Source organism: Mus caroli, unplaced genomic scaffold, assembly GCF_978045245.1.
Source record: "Mus caroli unplaced genomic scaffold, Mus_caroli_1 scaffold_7, whole genome shotgun sequence".
NCBI classification, from domain to species: Eukaryota; Metazoa; Chordata; class Mammalia; order Rodentia; family Muridae; genus Mus; species Mus caroli.
This window is the reverse complement of record NW_028227262.1, coordinates 107,170,392-107,192,324: the sequence shown is the minus strand read 5'-3', so window position 1 is coordinate 107,192,324 and position 21,933 is coordinate 107,170,392. Positions and strand designations below refer to the sequence as shown.

General features: G+C 42.2%; 1 protein-coding gene and 1 non-coding gene across 3 annotated transcripts; both read left to right on the top strand.

The window, feature by feature from the left end:
* The first annotated feature begins 26 nt into the window (after positions 1–26).
* On the top strand, positions 27–17,914 carry Casp2 (caspase 2). Of its 2 annotated transcripts, XM_021164657.3 has the most exons (11): positions 27–163; positions 2,475–2,625; positions 2,874–3,041; positions 3,164–3,245; positions 3,841–3,935; positions 4,245–4,421; positions 9,139–9,267; positions 12,117–12,207; positions 15,191–15,340; positions 15,498–15,607; positions 15,764–17,914. In XM_021164657.3, exons 1-11 carry the CDS (start codon positions 90–92, stop codon positions 15,893–15,895), a joined length of 1,359 nt encoding a protein of 452 aa, XP_021020316.1. In that variant the 5' UTR covers positions 27–89; the 3' UTR covers positions 15,896–17,914. The 2 variants fall into 2 exon arrangements, with proteins under 2 accessions (XP_021020316.1, XP_029334682.1); XM_029478822.2 differs by lacking the exons at positions 15,191–15,340; positions 15,498–15,607; positions 15,764–17,914 and adding an exon at positions 12,292–12,356.
* Positions 10,866–10,953, top strand: LOC115031439 (small nucleolar RNA SNORD88). The gene has a single exon (XR_003837064.1). It is a non-coding gene; the product is annotated as a small nucleolar RNA SNORD88 (small nucleolar RNA).
* Positions 17,915–21,933: the final 4,019 nt, after the last annotated feature.

Below are 21,933 nucleotides of genomic sequence, written 5' to 3'. Positions count from 1 at the left end.
GGAAGCTGGGGGAGGGATGCGGGGGCTGGCGCGGCCCAGCGTTTGTTTGTTTTGTGGGTGGTGCGTGTGCAGCCCGGGAAAAGCTGGAAATGGCGGCGCCGAGCGGGAGGTCGCAGTCCTCCCTGCACAGGAAGGGGCTGATGGCGGCTGACCGGAGGAGCAGGTGAGGAGGGCAGAGGAGGGGAGGCGGCCAGGCGAGCGGCGCGGCTTCTTGGCCTGGTCCCGCGTGTACAGGGGCTGCAGCAGCCTCCCTTTGTCCAGCGCAGAGGAGTCTATGAGAGCGGATCTTGTCCGTCCCGCGCTACTTCTCGCCTGCGGCATCTCACCTTTTCCAGAGATGCTCCGTCTTTTCCTTCCAGTTCTTAGCTGAGGACTTAAACTCATGCCTCTTTTAAAAACCAGAGACTTTGTGCAGACTTCGCAGCTCGGCCTTGGGCGCATTTGACTTGGACTGACTATCTCGTGTCCTGCACTGCTTTCTCATATAATAGATGTTTGTCAGAGAGTTTCACACAGGTTTGGGGGATTTGAATCCTTTGAGAGGATTAGATGGTTCCCGTTTCTCCGCCTCCTCCGTCAGTTTCGATGAAAACATTGCACAGGACGACACAATTTAATGTTTCCTGTCCAGACCTCTAACATTAATACAGAAACGGGAACTCTCACAGGACACGGAATCAAAGCGTTAGAAACCTCTTGGTGTTCTTTTTCTCCATTCCACTTTTCATGGGTGCCCTAAAATGCCAGGTGACTGGAAACTTCGGGAAAGTTCATATTTAAGCCTGGTAGTTTGCGATAAAAGGAAGTGGCAGGTGCGCGGAGTAGGTGGAGCCTCAGATAAAACCCGGTTACTGCTTCGTTCGAAATTCAAGCCTGGAACATAAGAGGATTTAGAACTGGAGTCAGTAAATTGTACCTGAGGATGCAATTGTCTAGAGAAAAGCCCCCTCCCCTTATGTTTTGCAAAGGAGTCCTAGTGCAGGGCCAGGATTTAAAGGCTACGAGGCTGTAATCCTGGCATCCTGATGCCTGAGGCAAGAGGATCAGAAACTGAAAATGAGTTTGGTCTCCTGGTCTAGTCCTGTCAAAGAGAATGAGGTGTTGGGGGAGAGGTCAGGTGTCCTCTACAGGAAACCAGAGCATGGCTAGCCAACTGCACCTGGAGAGAGCAGTAGAGTGGAAGTCGAGGGAATGAAGCCTCTTAAGAAATGGATCTTCCTAATGACCTAAGAACTCTGCTCTACCATTCATTATGAACCTAATTTGATAAACCCAGCTAACAGCTGCAGTATTCATTTTATTTTCACCAGGTCCTGTGTTTAACCCCATTACCGTGTTGTCTCGTAAGGTGATTCTTAACTGAGGTTTTAAATTCATGTGGAGCATGAATTTAAAACTCAGTTAAAATTCTAGTGAATTTTGAAATAGCGGGTACATTCTGAATATTTACTCTGCCTCAATACTTCTTGCTAATGCAGTTTCCCAGGACCCTATTTTTCTATCTAACTGTGGCCTGAAAGGACTTAAGGAGCCTTTATACAAGGGGCATTTGACCAGTGCGTGGTATTTCAGCGATTGAAGGTGCTTACTTATGCCCCTATATTTTACCTGCATTGAAATCGGGATTCATCTAAAAATCTCTTGATGTATAAAGTCAACTGTTACACTGTCACTCCATTGTCATCAGACGTAAGCATTGTTTTCATACTAAATAAGATCAGGGAGATTCATTGGACACATAAAGGATGTATATTGGAAATGGTATTCACCATTCATGAGCATAAGCAGGTCTCTTTACAAATTTGAGAGAAAAGCTATGGAATCTTTTAAATACATTTATGCTGGGAACTAAATTACCAAGATAATTTAACCATTGCTTGCACTGTCCTTGTGATTACAAGTTATACCGGGTTCACCATTAGTATCTACCTTCTGTGGCTTTCACTCAGTTTCACTTACCCATACCTTGTAGGATTTTGGTCACTTTTTAGTATTAGTTTATCATGGAAATGTAAGATATTTTTGGTATTTATGTGAGCCGTCTAGAGCAAGCGTGTGTGTCTTAGAAATATGGGTGTTAGCTTTAGGTTTTTATTACTTTATTCCTGTCCTAAGATCATTTTCAACTTAGGTTCGTTTTCTAAGATAAAAAGTATATCATGTTTTCTGAACATTAAAGCTTGTCTGTCAGAGGAGTGTTTCTTCTCTTGGATGTGTTTGTGCTTCTTTATATTAATTTGACCAAGATGGCTCGTTGCGCTCCTAATCAGATCATTATCTCAGATAGTCAGATGCAAACATTCTCTAGAGAATTATACCTTATGTCCTTAGGGTCAGCATATTACTGCGTAGTACATTCTGATGTAAAGAGATTTAACAAAATGTGCCTTGCGTGTGCTTTTTGTCCACTTTTCTCCTCTTCTGTGTTCAGGCTTAAACACTTGAAAGTCCCTGTGTCTGCCTTCTTTCTGTAGGATTTTGGCAGTGTGTGGAATGCATCCTGACCACCAGGAAACTCTGAAAAAGAATCGAGTGGTGCTGGCCAAGCAGCTGCTGCTGAGCGAGCTGTTAGAACATCTCCTAGAGAAGGACATTATCACTTTGGAAATGAGAGAGCTCATCCAGGTATCTGGGAGGGGAAGGCTCCAGGAAGATAAACTGGTCTTAGGCAGACAGACTTGGAGAAGGGTGTGCCGAGGAAGAGGAGTGCCCTCGTCAGGCTTGAGAGTGTGGTAGAAAACCTTGTCTGTGCATTCTCACTCTGTAAAGAGGAATTGCCAAGATGAATGAGCACGCTACTCTAGGAACCTCATGTGGAAAGGTAGCATTATAGCTAGATAAATATAATTTAGTATTGTTTTCCTGTTCCTTAGGCCAAAGGGGGCAGTTTCAGCCAGAATGTGGAACTCCTCAACCTGCTGCCAAAGAGAGGACCCCAGGCTTTTGACGCCTTCTGTGAAGCCCTGCGGGAGACCAGGCAGGGTCACTTGGAAGACTTACTGCTCACAACCCTCTCAGATATTCAGCACGTACTCCCACGGGTATGAAGCCCTAGGACTGTAGCCTGGGATGGGTTAGTTTGTCCAGAAAATATATAGAGCAAGGGGTGTGGGAGAGAGAAACTTGATTTTTCTCTCATGGAGAGTCTTTTGATTTCTTTCAGTTGAGCTGTGACTATGACTCAAGTCTCCCTATCTCGGTGTGTGAGTCCTGCCCTCCTCACAAGCAGCTCCGCCTATCCACAGGTGAGAATGAAAAGGACAAAAGGAACCTCCCACATTGACTTAACCTACTTTTCGACTAGTATCTGACTTTTCCCTAAAAGATGAATTTCATGATAGGAACAGTTCCTTATGAATTTTGACAGGCAAGCAAGATTGGTTTGGTTAGAGGGATATAAATTGGATCCATTCCCTTCCATCATATGTAGTATTCTTCATAGTAATTGGCTTTTTTGTGTACCTTCTGGAGATGGAAAATGCAATTTACTGTGTATGATTTGAGTTGCCTTCTCTGGAAAGCCAAACAAGAAAAGTGGGGATGTAGATTCAGGGCTCCCTGTCTGCATTGAGGTGACTAGAACCAGGCTTGTCTCAGAAGTGCTTTCTACCACTCAGCAAGTTGAGTATCTACTGTTTGAAGCCATGCGTGGGGGGAGGGGGGGGGGCTAATGATGAACAGAAGCCAACAGGGTCTGTGCCAGCGTTGAACTTCCACGCTCGAGGAAATAAACATTAAAGCCTACATTTAAAGTGTGTCTTACAGTTAAAACGACTAATTAATGAAGTTATAGGAGCAGTGCTGAAATGTGTACTAACTTTTGGCATTCTCCTTCCACAGATGCTACGGAACACTCCTTAGATAATGGCGATGGTCCCCCCTGTCTTCTGGTGAAGCCATGCACTCCTGAGTTTTACCAGGCACACTACCAGCTGGTGAGTTTGCATAATTTCAAGAAGAGAGGAGGGGAGTGAGAGGCTTTCCTGGTCTTCTGAACCAGGTTTGCGTGTTTTGCTGCCTTTGCCCTTGTGAGAATGTCATCGCTGACTGATGCCTTCTGTGGCTTTTCCTTGTTACCTAGTGTGATTTAAAAAAAAAAAATGCAGGAGGTTGGATTTGGGGAGTTGTCTGCTTTTGGGATGTGGGTTATTATTTGGGGTGTGTTTTGAAATTTTTGATCTTGTAGGGTAACGACATTGCCTGTCATCAAGAAGCTCCTGGTCTAATTGGCCTCCTCCTTCTAGGCCTATAGGTTGCAGTCTCAGCCTCGTGGCTTGGCACTGGTGTTGAGCAATGTGCACTTCACTGGAGAGAAAGACCTGGAATTTCGCTCTGGAGGGGATGTGGACCACACTACTCTAGTCACCCTCTTCAAGCTTTTGGGCTACAATGTCCATGTGCTACATGACCAGACTGCACAGGTACGCGAGGCTGGAAAGGGCTGACATGTATACTGGGTGGGCTGCACTTGGGGGCTGAGTGCTTCTGTTCCTCTTGTTCCTGCAGGATGTTTCTCATTGTTGTGCTGCTTCCTGCGATCTAGTAAAAGCAACTAGGGCCAGCCTGTTTCTGAACATTGCTGTCTCAGGGTAACTGTGCTTTCATGGTGTTAGAATGGTACAGGGAGGCTTGGGTTCCCACATGTATGTGTTAAGAAACCTGACTCCCGGTCACTCAGGAAGTGAGGAGACACCAAGATCCGTCCAAACAAACTCCAGAAGGGTATTTATAAATCAGGCTACGCAGGAATTTACTTTATAGTTGATACAATTACTTAAGAGACCAGTTATTGTTTAAATCATTACTTCTGCTAGATTCAGTAGATTGCAAGTAGAAAAATACATGTAAATACTATTTAGAGATAGACTAAGTCAATGTTGAATTGTTTTAAGGGTAGGTTGCTTCTGTACAGTCTCACACATAAGCAGTTAGTTATGAGTTGTCCTTACTGACTTGTTTTTGAGTATCACTGGTGATTAAGACCAGCCTTCTTTACATAGTAATTTGAAGGGCAGCCCAGGCTACATGAGACCTTGTCTTTTAGAAACAGATGAGTAAATAAATTCCCCTTGTTCCCTTGCAGTAGAGGATCGTGGTTTTGTGTTGAAAGTTTATTGTGGTCATCTTGGCTGTCCCACTTCTATCTTGGGTGTGGCCAGTTTCATAAAGTGTGTGCCTCAGTGCTGTTCCTGGCATGGTGCTCTTCCCAGCTTGCCCATAATTGCCCATTTAAAATCCGTCCGTTCTTGCTTCAAAGCCATGGCCGGGGTTGAAGTTGTGGCTCGGTGGTTAGAACATTGTCATAGTATATGCAAAACCTTGAATTTAATCTCCTCCAAGGAAAGAGGGGGAGGCATAGCAAGACCAAACTTTTCCATCATCAAGGGGATTGAAGTATTTAGCTTGTCCTCCTCAGTAACTGTTGAGGGAATTGGAGAGTCACCTAACAAGCTTTGTGCTATGTTTGGTTTCCAAAGGTATGGTCTGTCTTCCTTATATTTTTCTAGGAAACTATTATGTTATGGTTTTCTAAATGTATGTTGTTGACAGTGAATCTTAGATGCCTGATAAAGGATTCCATTCTGTTTCACTAATGTAGTGGAATACTTCTGGTTTTCATTTTATTTTGTTTTGTTTCTGAAACATTCAGGAAACTTGATGAATCCTTTAGGCCATTTCCATTTAGGCTGTATTTAAGGCAGAGTCAAGGACTACTGAATTCTCACTCTCAAGTTGTACTGTCACGTGGGTTGCAGTGAAACTAAATTTTGAGCACCTTGTAATTTCAGGACTGTTAAAACACACACACACATTTAATTTAATGTGGTTCAGAATTCAAGGATAGATGTGGGGGGAGCTTTTAACATTAGTTCATCATCCCCCTATATTGCTAAATAGAGCTGGAGCTTCTATTCTTACAAGAGCTGAGAGTATAAATAACTTGAGTAGATGAGGTCAGAAGAGTGAGTGCAGTGGGTGGAACTCACAGAGGCAGCCTAAGCAGAGGGAGCAGTGTATAGGTAAGATGGACATGTCCTAAGCCAGGTGTTTGCTGTGAATACCGGACTTTGCTACATTGGGAATGTGCAGAATTCTCTTTTCCTGTTGGACTTATCTAAAAAGACTACTTTTTTAACATATAGTATGTGGCAAACAGAAACACAACCAAGAAATCTAAGATCCTCCTTTGTATCATTATTATTTGTATCATTATTATTCGTTTTGACTAGTAATTCCCTTGAAGTAAAAAAATAGTATAACTAATTATAGAGATTTTTCCCCCACTGGTGCTGAAGAGAACACTAACTAGTGTTCTTACCACTTGGTTATGTATTCACTGTCTGTCATCAAATATGCATTGTATCTACCTTGAGAGGTAACTTGACTCCTGAATCATAGTTGAGCACATTTGGAAGTAGAGATGTGTTCTAAGGTGGTAAATCTTATCCTCACCACATGCTGATGTTTTTAATTTGCATTTGGGTTACAGACAACTGGGAGACTGTAAGGACATTCTGTGGGTCATCCCTGGAAAATGTAGCTGTCTATACAGCTTTGCATTTATCTGTAGATGATATACCATTCATATAGCCTCCAGTCCCCAGCTAAAGAATACCCAAGAGCTATAAACACTGCTATTTATATAAATACTATACTTTTATAATCAATCAATCAATCAATCAATCTGCAGCTCCTATTTTAAGCTATGTCATGTGTGGAAAAAAAATCCACCCAAATAAGTAATCTACATTTGTTAAATGATTTCTCTTTATTCAGTGACAAAGTATGTATGTTCTCTCAGCTTAATACTCCTCCTTTTTACTGATATAATAAGCTTCAAGTTTAACATGGCCAGGGGTGTGTGTGTGTGTGTGTGTGTGTGTGTGTGTTAATTTTTATTCCATTCTTCAAGCAAAATTAACTTTTAACTGTCTCTAGAATACTCACAGCTATTCATTCTCTTCAAATAAGTTCATAGTATTTATTAACAAATACTATGTTATAGGTTGCTTCTGCTTACCCAAAAACTATCTCTCCTTTCTCACCAAAACCAGTTTCACCATTTCCAGTTATTATAAGGGTATACAAGCAGAAGTATCTAAACAGGCCAGGTATAGTCATGAGTGTTGGTGATCCTATACTAGCTTAGGAGACTAAGGCAGAAGAAGCACTTGATTCTTCAAGTTCAAGGCCAGTATGGGTTTTATAATAAGTTCTGGGTTAGCCTGAGCTATGTAGTTTGTCCCTGTCTCCAAACAAACAAACAAACAAAAAAACCAAAGAACAAATAAGTTTTAAAATGTCAGAATTAGGGGGAGGGTTTATTACTGAAGCTGAGCTTCAGTAATGTGCTGAAGCTCAGCTTTTCATGTACTGACAAGTTCTGAGTGCTGCCGCAGTCACTGCTTTGGGAGAAGACACCTTTAAAAGCTCCAGAACATTGACAAGTGAGCAGCCTGTTGAGAGAGGAGAGGATGGTAAATGTGAGTCTTGTGTGCTGTGACTGTTCTGCCTAGAGCAAATTCATCTTCATTTTATTTCTTTAAAATTTGTAATAAGATGAACTAACATAATGATGGGTTCTTTTCTTTCTCTCTGTACTGCAAGTAAGAAGGAAGGCTTGAACTGGACCTCGTCAGTTGCAGAGGGAGGACCTAGGTTTAAAAAGTATAATGGATACTATGTAGTTTTCTTTCAAAAAACCAAATTCTGAAGTTGCTAGTATCTGTATAGTTAATCAATGAAGATAAAATTCTTTTTTTTTTTTAAAGATTTATTTATTTATTATATGTAAGTACACTGTAGCTGTCTTCAGACACTCCAGAAGAGGGCGCTAGATCTCGTTACGGATGGTTGTGAGCCACCATGTGGTTGCTGGGATTTGAACTCTGGACCTTCGGAAGAGCAGTCAGGTGCTCTTACCCACTGAGCCATCTCACCAGCCCCCGGAAGATAAAATTCTTAAGTTGTACCCCAGGTTGAACAATAATAAATTTCTTTGACCCAATACTGAAATTATTACTCTATCAGACATGTTTATTATAATAATAATGGAGGATCTTTGAAGTATGTGATTTACAGTGATTAAATTCTTTCTTTGCAATATCCCACTTAACTGTCACAAACTAAGAGACAATTTACTTGTAATTATTTTCTCATAAAGAGAAAAGTGGACGTTAGAGGGGAAGTTAAATTCTTTTGTTGTAATATATGAACTGGGTTTCCCAACTAAATGGATCTGATCTCAGAGCCATATGTAAAGTCTTCCCTATATGGAAGATCATTACAGCTGCTTCTGAGCAGTGGATCTTGTGCAGACATCATTGTGGCACACTTAGAATCAAACAGATACTAGATAAGTCCTGCTGTTCTCCAGTCTTGAGACTTGATCCTGTGTCAGAGCAGTTTATGCTCTTATAGCTGAGAAAGTGCTGTCTCCTTATGTATAAATGGGCTGAGGGCTTGGGAATGAGTCATAGTTGGCACACTTAGGGTAACTTCATGTTTGTTTGTTTTGTTAACATGTATTTATGTGTGTTGACATGTGTCTGGGGAGGGATGTGTATGTATGTATGTATGTGCACACGAGGGAGCGCGCATACATGTGTGTATGTAGAGTCCCTAGGGTTGATGTTAGGACTTTGCTTTCTACCTTACTTGTTGAAGCAAGGTCTCCCAGTTGAACCCAGAGCTTGCCAGTGTGATTAGTGTAGCTATCGAGCCAGCTTGCTCTAGGAATTCCTCTGTCTCTGCCTTCCAGGTGTTAGCATTATAGTCAAGGTCCTGTGCTCACCCAGTGTTACTCAAGTACACTTTACCTACTGAGCTGTCCCCACACACACCATGTGGCTTCTTTGGGAACTCACTTTAATACAGGAGTTCTTAATCATTTCAATGAACTCGGGACTCCATATTCAGAGTTTGATATCTGAAGTCATTTGCATTTTTCTTGTGAATGTATAGTTTTCTTTAGCCTTTCAGAGAGTTTATGTGTTACCACTGATCACAGGAAAATGGAGGAAAATACCTTTATCTTCCAGTAGGTTGGGTTTTTGAAGCAAGGCAGAGATTAATTCAAGCATCAGAGGTTGATGCTGGCTATAGTGAACAATACTAGCAGGTGTCTCTGTCTTCTAGGAAATGCAAGAGAAACTTCAGAATTTTGCACAGTTACCTGCACACCGGGTCACAGACTCCTGCGTAGTGGCACTCCTCTCACATGGTGTGGAAGGTGGCATCTACGGTGTAGATGGCAAACTGCTTCAGGTGTGTATAATTTTGTGGAAGCTGACCGTTGAAAATGGGCCGTTCTGTGTCCTATCTATCTGTACGTCTATATTACCTACTTTTTCCTTGCTGACCAAATGCCTGACATGAAGCTTCTGAAAGGAAGATTTACTTTGGCTTACGGCTTGAAGGCATACAGTCCGTTGTGGCAGTGGGGACTTAAGGTGTTTTGTTAGGCCATGTCATCTGAAGTGTTGATACTGCTGGACATAGAATATCTTCATTGGTTTTCAGAGGTAGTTAATTTTTTTTTATAATCAATGCTAAGAACACTGATTAAGATGAATACATAGCACAAAATGGCAGATGTATGTTTTGGACTGTTTCAGAAGTTGTTGGAAAAGCAATCCCAATCCCAAACCAAAATCCATTCAATAATTTTTTTATGAAACTCAATCAAGCAATTCAAAAAGCAATTTTTAAGACCAAACTTTCTCTAACAGTACAGTCCAAAAATTCCAATCTTATATGTCTGTGCTAACAAATGCTGATAGAAAAATATTAAAAGTGTGTTTTCTATAACTAGACCATTATGCTTCTCTAAAGACAAAACTCTGTGTCCAATAAAGACACTATAGGAATCTAAGCTAAGTATTTAAGCCTGCTTTACTGGAACACACAGTGCCAAGTACACATGTTACATGTTCATAACTAAGGCTGAAGTGAAGCCACACAATAAAACAAGCACAGGGGCATTTCAGATTCATTGTGCATTTGATTTTAAATAAGACACCCGAACAGATCACCTTTAAACCATAGCCTGTCTCTGGTTCTCTTTAAGACTTAATGGGCATCTCATAGTGAAAAATATATTTCTAAGAATCTTCTAAGTTTTAGCTGTTTCAACACTTATCAAAAGTATAAATTTAAAGTATTGTGAGACTGGCGGTAAAACTTGTAGCAGAGAACCAGTTACACTCAATATACATTGGCAGAGTACACATTTCTGTTCCAAAAAGTAAGGAATGGGGCAAATGAAGCGGACAGAAGCTGCCCTGAAGCCCCCTTGGTGAATGACAAACCCAGCTCAGCATCTGGGTTTCCTCATTGCAGCGTTTGCTCCAGCTAACATGAAAATCTTGCTCCTTGCAGCTTCACGTGTGGCTTATGTGGCCTCTTTGCTTCACTTGGTGCCAACAGCTTTCCGTATCTAGGGTCCCATGTATCTGGTTTCTCCATATATGATGTCTTTGCTTACATCTTAGCAGTCACTTTCTGTTTTACCCACTCAGGAGTTCTATACAGGTATCCAGCCTTACTGAGGCTACACATTGCCTGGCCTCTTGGCTTTCTGGAACCTTGGTGTAAGTCTCTGATTCTACCTCCTTCTCTGCTGCCAGCTTGAGATGTAGCCTGGTTACAGTAGCCTCTGGCTTTAGCTGACCTAAAGATTATTTTTTCAGGTACTCTGTTATTATTTTTTAGGATACACCTAAAGATTATTTTTCAGGTACTCTGTTTTGTGGAAATTTGAACCTCAACCCTGTAACTCTTGATTGGGATCTTTTCCCCTAGTTTCCCTCTTTCCTATTGTCCAATGTAGAGTTCAATTTTTGCCTTAATGACTGTGATAGAACTCTCTCCCATGATGTCTGGCACTGGGCTCTAGTCATCCTTAAGGACAAGTTTCCTAGAGCCTTTGACACCTGAGAGTCTGAGGCGTTCTGGTAAATAATAAAGAATTTCTACCCTGTCCTTCATTTTAACCATGCTCAAGGGCCTTTCTTCATGAAAGTGCATTTTTATATCTTTATGCTATACACTTCGCTCACTATCCATGGTGGGTAAGTTTAGTGAGCAATGGGTCACTATGGTGACCCATGTCACACAGCCTGAATGTTATGGTAAAATATACTCTGCTAAATAAATTAGTCCATTATTTAAATTCAACCTCAAGTTTTCAGAATATAGACGATTGCATCCAATTCCTCACCAAAGTGGGACACAAGCTGAGTTCTCATTAAAGTTCTTGATCTGTTCTGGGATCTATTGAGCCTGGCCTGTGTCTTCATTTTTCTTAATTAACACTTGGGTGTCAGCCGGCTGTGGTGGCGCATGGTGTAGTGGCGCACGGCTTTGATCCCAGCACTTGGGAGGCAGAGGCAGGCGGATTTCTGAGTTCGAGGACAGCCTGGTCTACAAAGTGAGTTCCAGGACAGCCAGGGCTATACAGAGAAACCCTATCTCGAAAAACCAAAAACAAAAAAAAAAAAAACCACTTAGGTGTCTTGAAATCCCACTAAAATTGCCCCCGAAGCCCTGCTTACGGCATTCTGGGCTTTGTAGCCTGCAGGTTCTAATTCTCCCATATTCCTCCAACAAACTAGTTCCAACGGCCTATGAACCATGTGGGAAGGTTATCGCTGTATTGACCCCAATCTGGCATAAATTTTCAGTATTGGTTTTCTTGGACTGAGACCAAAAATTCTTAACAAGAAGCAACTTAAGGGAGAAACAGTTTGTTTTGGCTCCCTGTTTGACAGTATAAGCCCCCGTGGCATGAAGCCAGCTCTCCAGTGGAGACAGGAGTGATAGGCTTCTTGTATTTGGGTAAATTGTGTAGCATAAAAGAAGAGATGCTGGCATGTCTGGCTTTCTTTGCCCCAACCCTTTCAGTCTGGGTTCCAGGTCTTTCCTCCTCAGTTAATTCTTTCTGGAAATTCAGTACCCTCAAAAATAAACTAAAGTGTATCTCCTAAGAAATTGTAAATCTAGTCAAGTTGACAAGATCAGCTACCTTTCAGATGACAGTTGAATTTGTATGTGTTAGACTTCAAGAGGTCTCACTGGCTACCTAACTTCCCCTCTCCCTTATTTGTTTCTGGTAGCTCCAAGAGGTTTTTCGACTTTTTGACAATGCTAACTGTCCAAGTCTACAGAACAAGCCAAAAATGTTCTTCATCCAAGCATGTCGTGGAGGTGAGTGCCCTGGCAAACCAGCACCTGGGTGGTGGCTCCTGGGCAGCCTCCACCAGCTCTCACTTTCCTATTTGCTCCTCTCAGGTGCTATTGGATCCCTTGGGCACCTCCTTCTGTTCACTGCTGCCACCGCCTCTCTTGCTCTGTAAGTGTCTCCCAATGCATGGGGTGTGCTAGGACTTGGGCAGCCCATGGCTCTCAGTCTGACCAGCTCTGTACACCTCCATGGCTGTCAGGAATCTCTTATCAGTGTGTGCCCTTTTCCTAAGAACTTGGCTCTTCTCTGCTTATTAACTGCAATGTACTTTTTACTGTTTTTCATTCCAGTTAAGGATTTCTGCTTGACTCTTCCAAATCTTCCTTCTCTTACCCTTCCATTTTCTCTCTGTGCCGTGTTCACGCTCCCATGCGCTTGCCTCCTTTCTTTACCATTCTTGGAGCATGCAGGAGAACAGTACAGACCTCACGTCTGCCTCGGACTCTCCTGAGCTGCTTCGATCCTCTTTGTTGCATGCAGTGTCTTCTACCCCTTTAAGAGCCAGGCCCGTGTAACATGGCTCAGAAGACACATAGGCCTCCTTCTCGTCTAGAGGAAAAGAGTAGTAATTAAGAATCTAAATTTGGAATCAGATTGTGACTCTACTGCTTAATAATTATGTAAAGTTAGAGAAGTCACATCACATCCCTCTACTTTATTTCCTTCTCATAAACTGTGTGTAGTCAACTTCTTTAAGCTGTTGTGATGATTATCAAAATTTGCACCTAAGAGCTTTCAGGGTAAATGTGGAAAGAAAGCCAACCATGGCTGCTACAACCTGGTCAGCATCCTCACTGGGTTAAAGTTTGTATTATCCAAACATGCAGGTCCCTAATGTTCCCCTGTGTATCACTGCAGAGTGTATTTTAAAGTCTTGCAATGACTGTAAATTCCATCACAGAAGCAGAAGGAAATGTCTAGCTAGTATATGGATTACTAGGGAAATTAAAGCAAGTGTGTGTGGAGCATCTTGAGTTTAAATCTCATGCCAGGATGAAATTTGTGTGATAGCAACTGTACAAGGAAGAGTAGGCAGTAATGAAGTCATCTTATCTGAGGCTCATTTGACAAGGCTTTTGTGGCTGCAGAAAGACTTCACTTAAACCGTGGATACATGCTTTATACAGGTGTGAAGAGAGTCTTTCCCAGAAAAGGGATAGAACATATGACAAACACAACATTATAAAATTTATCTTCTAAGTGTACAGTGTGCCACCATTTAGTATTATCCACCCACCCCAACTATATATTTGCAGTGCTCAAATATAAAAGGCTAAGCATGTCTATAAGTGATGTAGTGAGATGTGGCTGATCATAAGCTGTTAATCTAGCTCATTACACACCTTTAGTCATAGCTGAGATTTTGAGCTTTAACGGATAATACTTTGTGAGCTTAACTATGAAATTAATATGGTGCATTTTTCCAGGAACATTACTGTAGAAGGGGAGCTGTGCTAAGAAGAGAGCATGTGAGGGAGGGCAAGCATTTTTCATTCATAGATGTTTCTCTAGGCCCAGAGCACTGCTGTACACATACAGTAGCACTTAGAAGTTTTGAGTGAATAGAGGAATTGTATGTCTAAAAATGGGCCAGTGATGTAGAAAGCAATTGTGAAGAAAAGGTGGAGAATGTTTATTGATTAATATGCCTGAAACTTGAAGGCAAGAGGTAAAGCTCTCCATCGCTTAAAGGACATCCTTAGCCTGGTCTAGATGGCAGTAACAACAATGCAGACCATTTTCTTCCTACCTCAGAAGTGTATGTAGTGCTGGGGTTGGAGGAAGAAATTACTTTTTTTCTGGAGTAACTTTTGTTGTACTTATCCAGTGTCTAAAATCAGGCCCATTAAAGTATGACATGAAGCTGAGGCTTCTCTGAAAGTTCGAATTTGCCAGTCTTTCCAAAATACAATGATTGACTCCCAAGCTAGAAGGATAAGCTCAATAAGAACATAGTTTTTAATTCAGTGTGCCCCTAGATCTTAGTAAGAGACAGTGCCTGGTAGGTACAGGGACAATACTTTAAGAAAAAAAAATTTGCCAGGCGTGGTGCCGCATGCCTTTGATCCCAGCACTTGGGAGGCCAAGGCAGGCGGATTTCTGAGTTTGAGGCCAGCCTGGTCTACAAAGTGAGTTCCAGGACAGAGAAACCCTGTCTGGGGGGGGGAAAAAATTGAGTCAGTGAATCTTGGTTCTTTTCCCAAAATTCTTCAAGCTTTGGTTTGTCTTGCATGCAGGATGTCCTGTGAAAAGGTGATCTTGGGTTTGGTGTGCTGACCTCTTCATCTTCACTCTGATCCCTTCTACAAACATAACTCCTTCCTAACTCTAAAATAAACAGCAGCTTGTTCATTTTTTAGGAGAAAATTCTCAATTTGTTTTTCTAATTTTAAGTGCTTCCATTTTTGAACTTCTCTAAGTCTCAGATGCTTATCAAGTTTGTCTTACAAACTTAATAAGCAAGTAAGAAAAGTTTTAGAAGTTTGAAAAACACTGTGAGAACCTCTGATCACACTTACTCTCATTTTTTAAAACTGATATCATAGTTTAAGGTTGTAATTTTAATGTAGAATATGAATAGTAAGCAGACTTTTTTTTTCTTCTAGGACTAAATATCACTATTTTATTGTCTAATACAGGGGGAGGGAGTGTAATTTCTGTACATTGTGCTAACTGAACAAGTTAATGGGACTCTTCCTAACTGCATTTGCACTTAATGCAGAATAGGAATATAGCTACATGGGCCTGGCCTTTAGAAGTTACCCCTCCAGCAATGATGCGTGTTTAGAAAGTAATAACTTTTTAATTTTTTTTTTTAATTTTATAGCTACAGGTTGGAGGCAACAGCTAAAAATGGCTTTTCAGTCGCAATTGTAGGGACTTTGACAGATCTATAAAAGATGGGAGAAAGTAACATTTTCATCTCTTCTGTTGGTCTTTTTGCAGATGAGACAGATAGAGGGGTCGACCAGCAAGATGGAAAGAACCACACACAATCCCCTGGATGTGAGGAGAGTGATGCTGGCAAAGAGGAGTTGATGAAGATGAGACTGCCTACTCGCTCAGACATGATATGTGGCTATGCTTGCCTTAAAGGTAAGGATGCAAAAGGTTATACTGTCCTGGATGTGGGGTTTGTTTTGTTTTGTTTTGTCTTCATACTGAAGTCTACTTCATACTAGAGAGGGTAGAAAAGGGAGTAGAAGTCTGACTTTGTGAAGCTTGCCCATGACCTTCACACCTCTGGTTATAGGTAATGCTGCCATGCGGAACACCAAACGGGGTTCCTGGTACATTGAGGCCCTCACTCAGGTGTTCTCCGAAAGAGCTTGTGACATGCACGTGGCCGACATGCTTGTTAAGGTAAGTCCGCTCCAGCTGCCTCCACAAGCCTTTGCGTCTCCATCCATACTGTTGCCTTCTTGCCTTGCACACTTTTTTCATCTACCCTTCTGGTTGGCCCGTACATGGAAGCACCAAGTGATCTCAGACTTTGGACCATTGGTTCTGCCTTCCCAGGTGAATGCCCTTATCAAGGAGCGTGAAGGCTATGCCCCTGGCACAGAATTCCACCGATGCAAGGAGATGTCTGAGTACTGTAGTACTCTGTGCCGGCAGCTCTACCTGTTCCCAGGCTACCCACCCACGTGATGCCGCCTGCTATTCATGCTGTTGGAGGCCACTGGACCACTGGGGACACAATGGAGACTTCTCTTCAGAATGGTTTTTGTTCTGTCTACCCTCTCAGGGATGTGAGATTCTCCCAGGCTTGTTTCCTGTCAGTCTTTGGTTGTGAAACATAAGGATGGCTCCTCCGGTGTGGTGTTCTCTACCTGTAGAGCCAGCTCTGAATGGATGTGTTGCCAGAAGCATTTTGGCTACAGCCTAGAAAATGACATTGTGAACACAGTATTATTGTGGGAAGAGGGCATTTGGATTTCTCAATGTTTGTGATATTTTTGTTCCCAAAGCATCTTAGGAGTACTTGGATCATAGCTTTTTTTTTGTCTAAATCAGTTAAGTAGTCTCAGATCATCTCCTTTTTTTTCCATATCTACAACCTCATTTTTTCCACAGTGGAGATTTGGAAGATGTCCCAATTTAATGTAGGTGTTTTCATCTGTCATGAAGGGGCAGATGAGACCCTACTACTTGTGAAGTTTCTATGCATACCCTGGAGTTCAGGCCCTAGGTGAAGGACGGACCCTCAGCCTTTCCACTGGTTCCTTTGTGTTCAGTGCACCCAGCCTTTGAACAGAGCCTAGGGTCTGCATGCCATGACACTGGAAGTCATAGAAATTTCCCGGGTCATGCTTTGTGTGAACTGTCACTGAATGAACCTCATCGGGCATATATACATAAAAATGCAGTGACAGGTGAGTGTGCTGTGTCTCATACTATCGCCTGTCATCAGGATGTCTCTCCTTCCTTACTGTGGTTTCTGCATACACTTAAACTGTACTTGACGGCTGGCCTCCAGGGTCTCTCTTGCTTTGTACTGGTTCCCCTCTTTACCTTCACCCCATTCACTGCTTCTGTGAAGTCGTCCTTTGTAGGATGTTTCTTGCCACTTAAGCTGTACTGTAGTTGCTTATTGTTTCTGCCTTCTGCCTCAGCATAAGGCTTCTTTGGTTTTCTGCGGCAGCGCCTCCCTTCTCATTGTTTGTCTGTGTTTTAGTGGGGATAGTACCATATGTGATATAACCTAGAAGCACTTGTCTCTGCTCTTATGAAACTTGCTTATTCTTGAAAACCTTCTGCATTTCCATTTTTTTCCTCTCTTCCAGTTTATTCTCCATGTAACAGAGTAGTTTGGTTTTTAAAATATCTGGTGATGTCATTCCCTTGCTTAGAACACTAGCTTCCTGTTACACTTCATCTAAAATGCAAATTCTTACCCAGCTTACGAGATCTGGCTCATACCTTCCCTTTGGATCTCATTAAATGGCGATTTCTCACTATGTTCCAGCCCCTCTTAGGTCTTCAACTCAGTCTTGCAGGTGTTCTGAACTCTCCTTTGGCTAGTCTCTGATTTTTGAGTCTGGCGGAGGCCTCTTGACCATGCTGCCCATGCTGTCTTCTGTGCCTCCTTATGACGGCATCATGTTGGTCTCTGTTGTGCTTACTGCAGGCTGTAATGGCACTTTTGCTTGTTTCACTTGTTCCCTCTGAGGCTGAATGCTCCAAGAGAACGGGAACTGTGCTTCTTACTTACTGATATCCAGTAACTGGCACTTACTAGGTCTTCATGAATGTTTCCTGAGTAAAGGAAGGAGACCAGCAGCTAACCTTAGTTAGAGCCTACCTTTTGCAGTTTCTAAATTGATATTATAGTGTACAGTTCAATTAGTATTTGTACTCTTATGGGTTTTTTTTCCAGGTGTTTTATTTTTATCCACTGTTTTGTTGTTGTTTTTTTACATTTTTCTACATATCACGTGTGAGACAACTTCTTTCACATTTCCATGGTGCCCAGCAAATTTGAGGCCTATGGTAGTTGAGGTGCTCAACTAATGTTTGTTGTATGAACCAAGTGGTTTGAAGACTTGCTGCCAAATTCTGCCTTTTGGGTCAGTATAGGATGCATAAGTGGTAGAATCTTCACACTTCCCACTGCCAAGATTTTGTATTGCCATCAGGTGCCAAATAAATGTTGATACTTATTACTGATTTTGTGCTTGGTGTTTTTGTGGAAGCTTTGCCCCTTACACTGCATCATTTCTGCCCCCTCACAAGGCATGGTGAGATCCTCCTATTTTGCTACCACCGTCTTTCAGTATGCCCAGGTTATGGACCTATCTTCGTTGGCATAACCTGGGATTTCTAATATTCAAAAGAGATACAGGAACAAGTAGTTGTTCTGCATGTTAGGTTATGGGACAGGGGCTGAAACAGCAGGTAGAGCTAGAAAGAGGATGTAGAAGTGGGGAGGGCACTGGGATTCCATTTTTCATTCAGCCCAAATTAAAGATTTTTCAAAGTAGACAAATATTTAGCAAATTCCAGGTTGGCCATGAAGAGATGCTAGCAATGAACTCTAAGCTGGGGAAAACTTGGACACTCCACCGAAAAGAAGATATTCAAGTTGTGGGCTAGGGAGGTTTGATGAGAACCAGGAAATTCTGTTGGAGCATTGGAAAGTAAAGAGCTGCGGAAAGCTGCTGAGGGATGACAAGTGACTGGCAACCAGCAGAGTCAAGAAGCATGCCTCCAGATAGAGGGAGTGCAGGTGGGGGGAGTGAGTGTTGGGAGCAAAGAAGCTTAGGGACTGGGGAGACTGCCCAAAGCACTACAGTAACACAACATGCAGCTTGAGGGTGGATACAAAATTCTAGAAGGTAAGTGGACATAGGTACCCTTTTTCAAGATAGCAAGGACACTGGAGGTGTGGTATTTTGGAGAATTACAGAGCAGAGCCTGCCCAAGCCTAAGTCCATGTCCTTCCCACCCGCCCTTGAATAAGGGTGTCAGGTTGAATTTCACAGCTCTCTTCCCTTCCCCCACTTACCTCTGCCAGGGGATTCTCTTCTAAAATTATCCCCCTCCCTGAGGTGGGGGCCGTCCTCTGCTGCCCTTCCCCATCCTGTTTTCTCAAATAGGAACGGAAAACAGGAAGAAATAAAACCACTGTTCACTAGAGCAAAGCTATAAGAAGGGAAAGGGGGGAGGGGGCTAAAGAGGAGGAAGACACACAGCTACAGCTGATGGAGTATTGCCCAGAGCTGGGAGCCTTCCATTCGGTCTTCCCTGGAGTCTCATAGGGAGACACTTGCCCTCTTTTTTTTTTTTTCCCCCAGAAGAGACAATGAAGCTCAGACACTTTGAGCTATCAAAATAAGGAAGAAATGCAGTATTGAGATCATATCATGTAAGATCACATAGATCTGATTTTATGATAAGAGCTGCCTTTAGTGATGTCATTATCACTGAGACACTGGCTAAAGTAGCTAAGTCTCCATTTACCCATACCTAAAGGTAAGGAAAGAGTTTGTGTCTTAAAAAGTCATTGTGTGGTAAAAAGTGATGACGCCAGGAAAATATTCAGAAAGCTAGAAACAGATTTAAAGAAAACTGGAAGAAAACTAGAAGGCCTTAAAGAGTGATGGTCAGGGTGTGACCCTTGTGGGCATTGCCTTATCTGCCCTTGAGTCATTGCGTCATTTGCCTGTAATGAACTACCTGTTTCATGCACACACACAGTGATATCTGAGTGAGAATATAGCTCAGTGATAGGATGCTTGACTAGCATGTGCAAGACCCTGTTGTTAGTTCCCAGTACTGCAAAGTTCTGGGCAGATTTATTGCCCTATGCACTGGGGAGGCCAAACTAGCAGAGGTTGGAATTGGAAAGTAAACATAAGCTGAAAGGAAAATCTCTTTTTCATACTAAAAGATAATCTCATACACAACTACATATATTCCCCATCTTCCTGTATAATACGCCCTTTAATCTTAGTATCATGAAACACAGGAGATGATTTAAAACTTTCAAAGAATACACATACATGCTTGCTTATGAATTTGCATCCAAGTTTAGGACCTCTGCAGGACTACCCACAGCCCATCTTGGGGCACTCCAAATCAGAACCTAAGTACTGAGCGCAACCAGGTATCATAGTAAGGGATAGGCACAGTTTACATTTTGTTCTCTTGTGAATGAAAGCCCATGGGATTTAAACTACTTAAAATTTTGAACATAACATTTAACTCTTAAGTCCTGCAGTCTAGAATTAATTTTTTATATTATGTCCATGCTCTTGCTTTGAGAATCTGCGTATTATCATTGCACTGGGTACTCATCTTGGCATGATATCTGTGAGCTCATTGTAGTCCCTGCTAGTCTCTGCTTTCAAATCTTAGTCCATGACTACACTACTCTGTTTTAGGGATCAGGAATACTTTGGAAGCAGCAATCACATCTGATAGTTGTTTCTGAAAGTCTCCTAAGAAAGTAGTTATCTTCAGAGAACCACAGTCTACAAAACGGAAAAATATCTTACTCTGAAGATCTCCAAGAATAGTCTTTGTTCTTTATGAGGAATCCCTTGATCTCTGTTTTCTGTTATCTTCATCTGACCCTTACTCCTGCTCCTGTCCCACATTTATAATCTTTGTGGGTGGATTGTAAACCCTGAAGTCTCAGGATTGATTGTAGAAAGAGTGGTTTTACTATTTTCAGCTTTAATAAAGCTACTGGTATATAATTGATAATTAGAAATGGTATAAAAATTAAAAGTATACAATCTGATGTACTAGCATGTGTATGCATTGTAACATGATCCCAGGATCCAGATTCTGAACCATCAGCTCACATGTGTATGTGTGGCGTCACGGGAAACCTACCCTTAACTGATTTTAGGTACTCATTGTGGTATTGTTAACTGTAGCCACCATGTACACTGGCTCTCTAAAACTCAGAGCTATGTAACTAATGTGTGCCCATGACCAGCATCTTCCCAGGACTCCCAAAGCCCACTCATCTCAGCCCATGCCTTCAATTCTGTATGTGTTTGACTACTTTAGATTCTGCATATAAACAGCATGCGCAGTATCTGAATATGTCTGACATCTTACTTAACACTGCCTTAGAAAGGTGTCTTTTTTTTTTTTTTTTTTTTGTCGCTGAGTCATGTGTATAAACTTCCTTTATACCTTCACCTATTGACAGCCACAAAGGTGGTTTTGTATCTTGGCTGTTATGAATATGCTTCAGTGAAAAAAGAGCACAGATATCTGAGAGATGGTGGTTTGTTTTCCTCTCTTTATACAAGCCTAAGTAGGACTGCTGTGTCAGATGGTAACTGTTTCTAACTGAGTGTTTTCCATAAGGACCATGGCAGTGTGTTGGTACACATACCTTTCAGTTCCCGAACTTGGACTTAAAGGAGAGACTCATCTTGGTGGATCCAAAATTCAGTTTGCCTCCATTTCTTCTATAATGAGTGGATAGGGAAATATTGTCTTAGAAAAAAGAGACCCTGATGGAAAAAACACAATGCCTGACAGAGTACTTTTGTCCTTCATCAAATTTCATTTCTTGACTAGAAAAGAGGGAATTATTTGTCCATCTTCTGTTTCTTGGGCTCCTATCACCTGTTCCTTGACTCCAGCCTACTTCCCCTTCCCACCTGTTATCTAATCTGCCCCGATAAGAGCTGTCATGGGCACCACAGTCCAGTTGAGAGCTCAGTCCCTCTCTATTGATCTGAGCTGCTGGTGGGGCTAACACTTATGTCTAGGAAATGAGAGACATTGCACACCCAGTGGTAGTAAGGGTGGGATCGAGGGGAAGGCACTGGAGTGGTTTTAGCCACCTTTGGCAGACTCAAAGACAGAGAACTGGAGGAGAAAACTGGGAATTCCGTGCATGTGGAAAGCTGGCCACGGAAAAGTCCAGATGAGGACTGAATTGTTAAAAAATACTGAGCTGAAACCAGCCCAACATGGAGAGGCATCAGCTACTCTCCCAGGTGAGTTGCCTGTCTGATGTTCCCAAAACACTGAGTAGCTTCATTCAGCACTCTCTCCCCTCACTTTCCATGAGCTCTGCAGGGAAGGCTCAGCTCTACCCCAGCCTAGAAATTTCACTAGGAAATTTTTCATTCTGGTCCTGGTGATATTTATAAAGGGACTAGTAACCTGGAGCTGTGAGCCTTGTAGGAACGGAACAGTGCTGCTGGCTGGCAGAG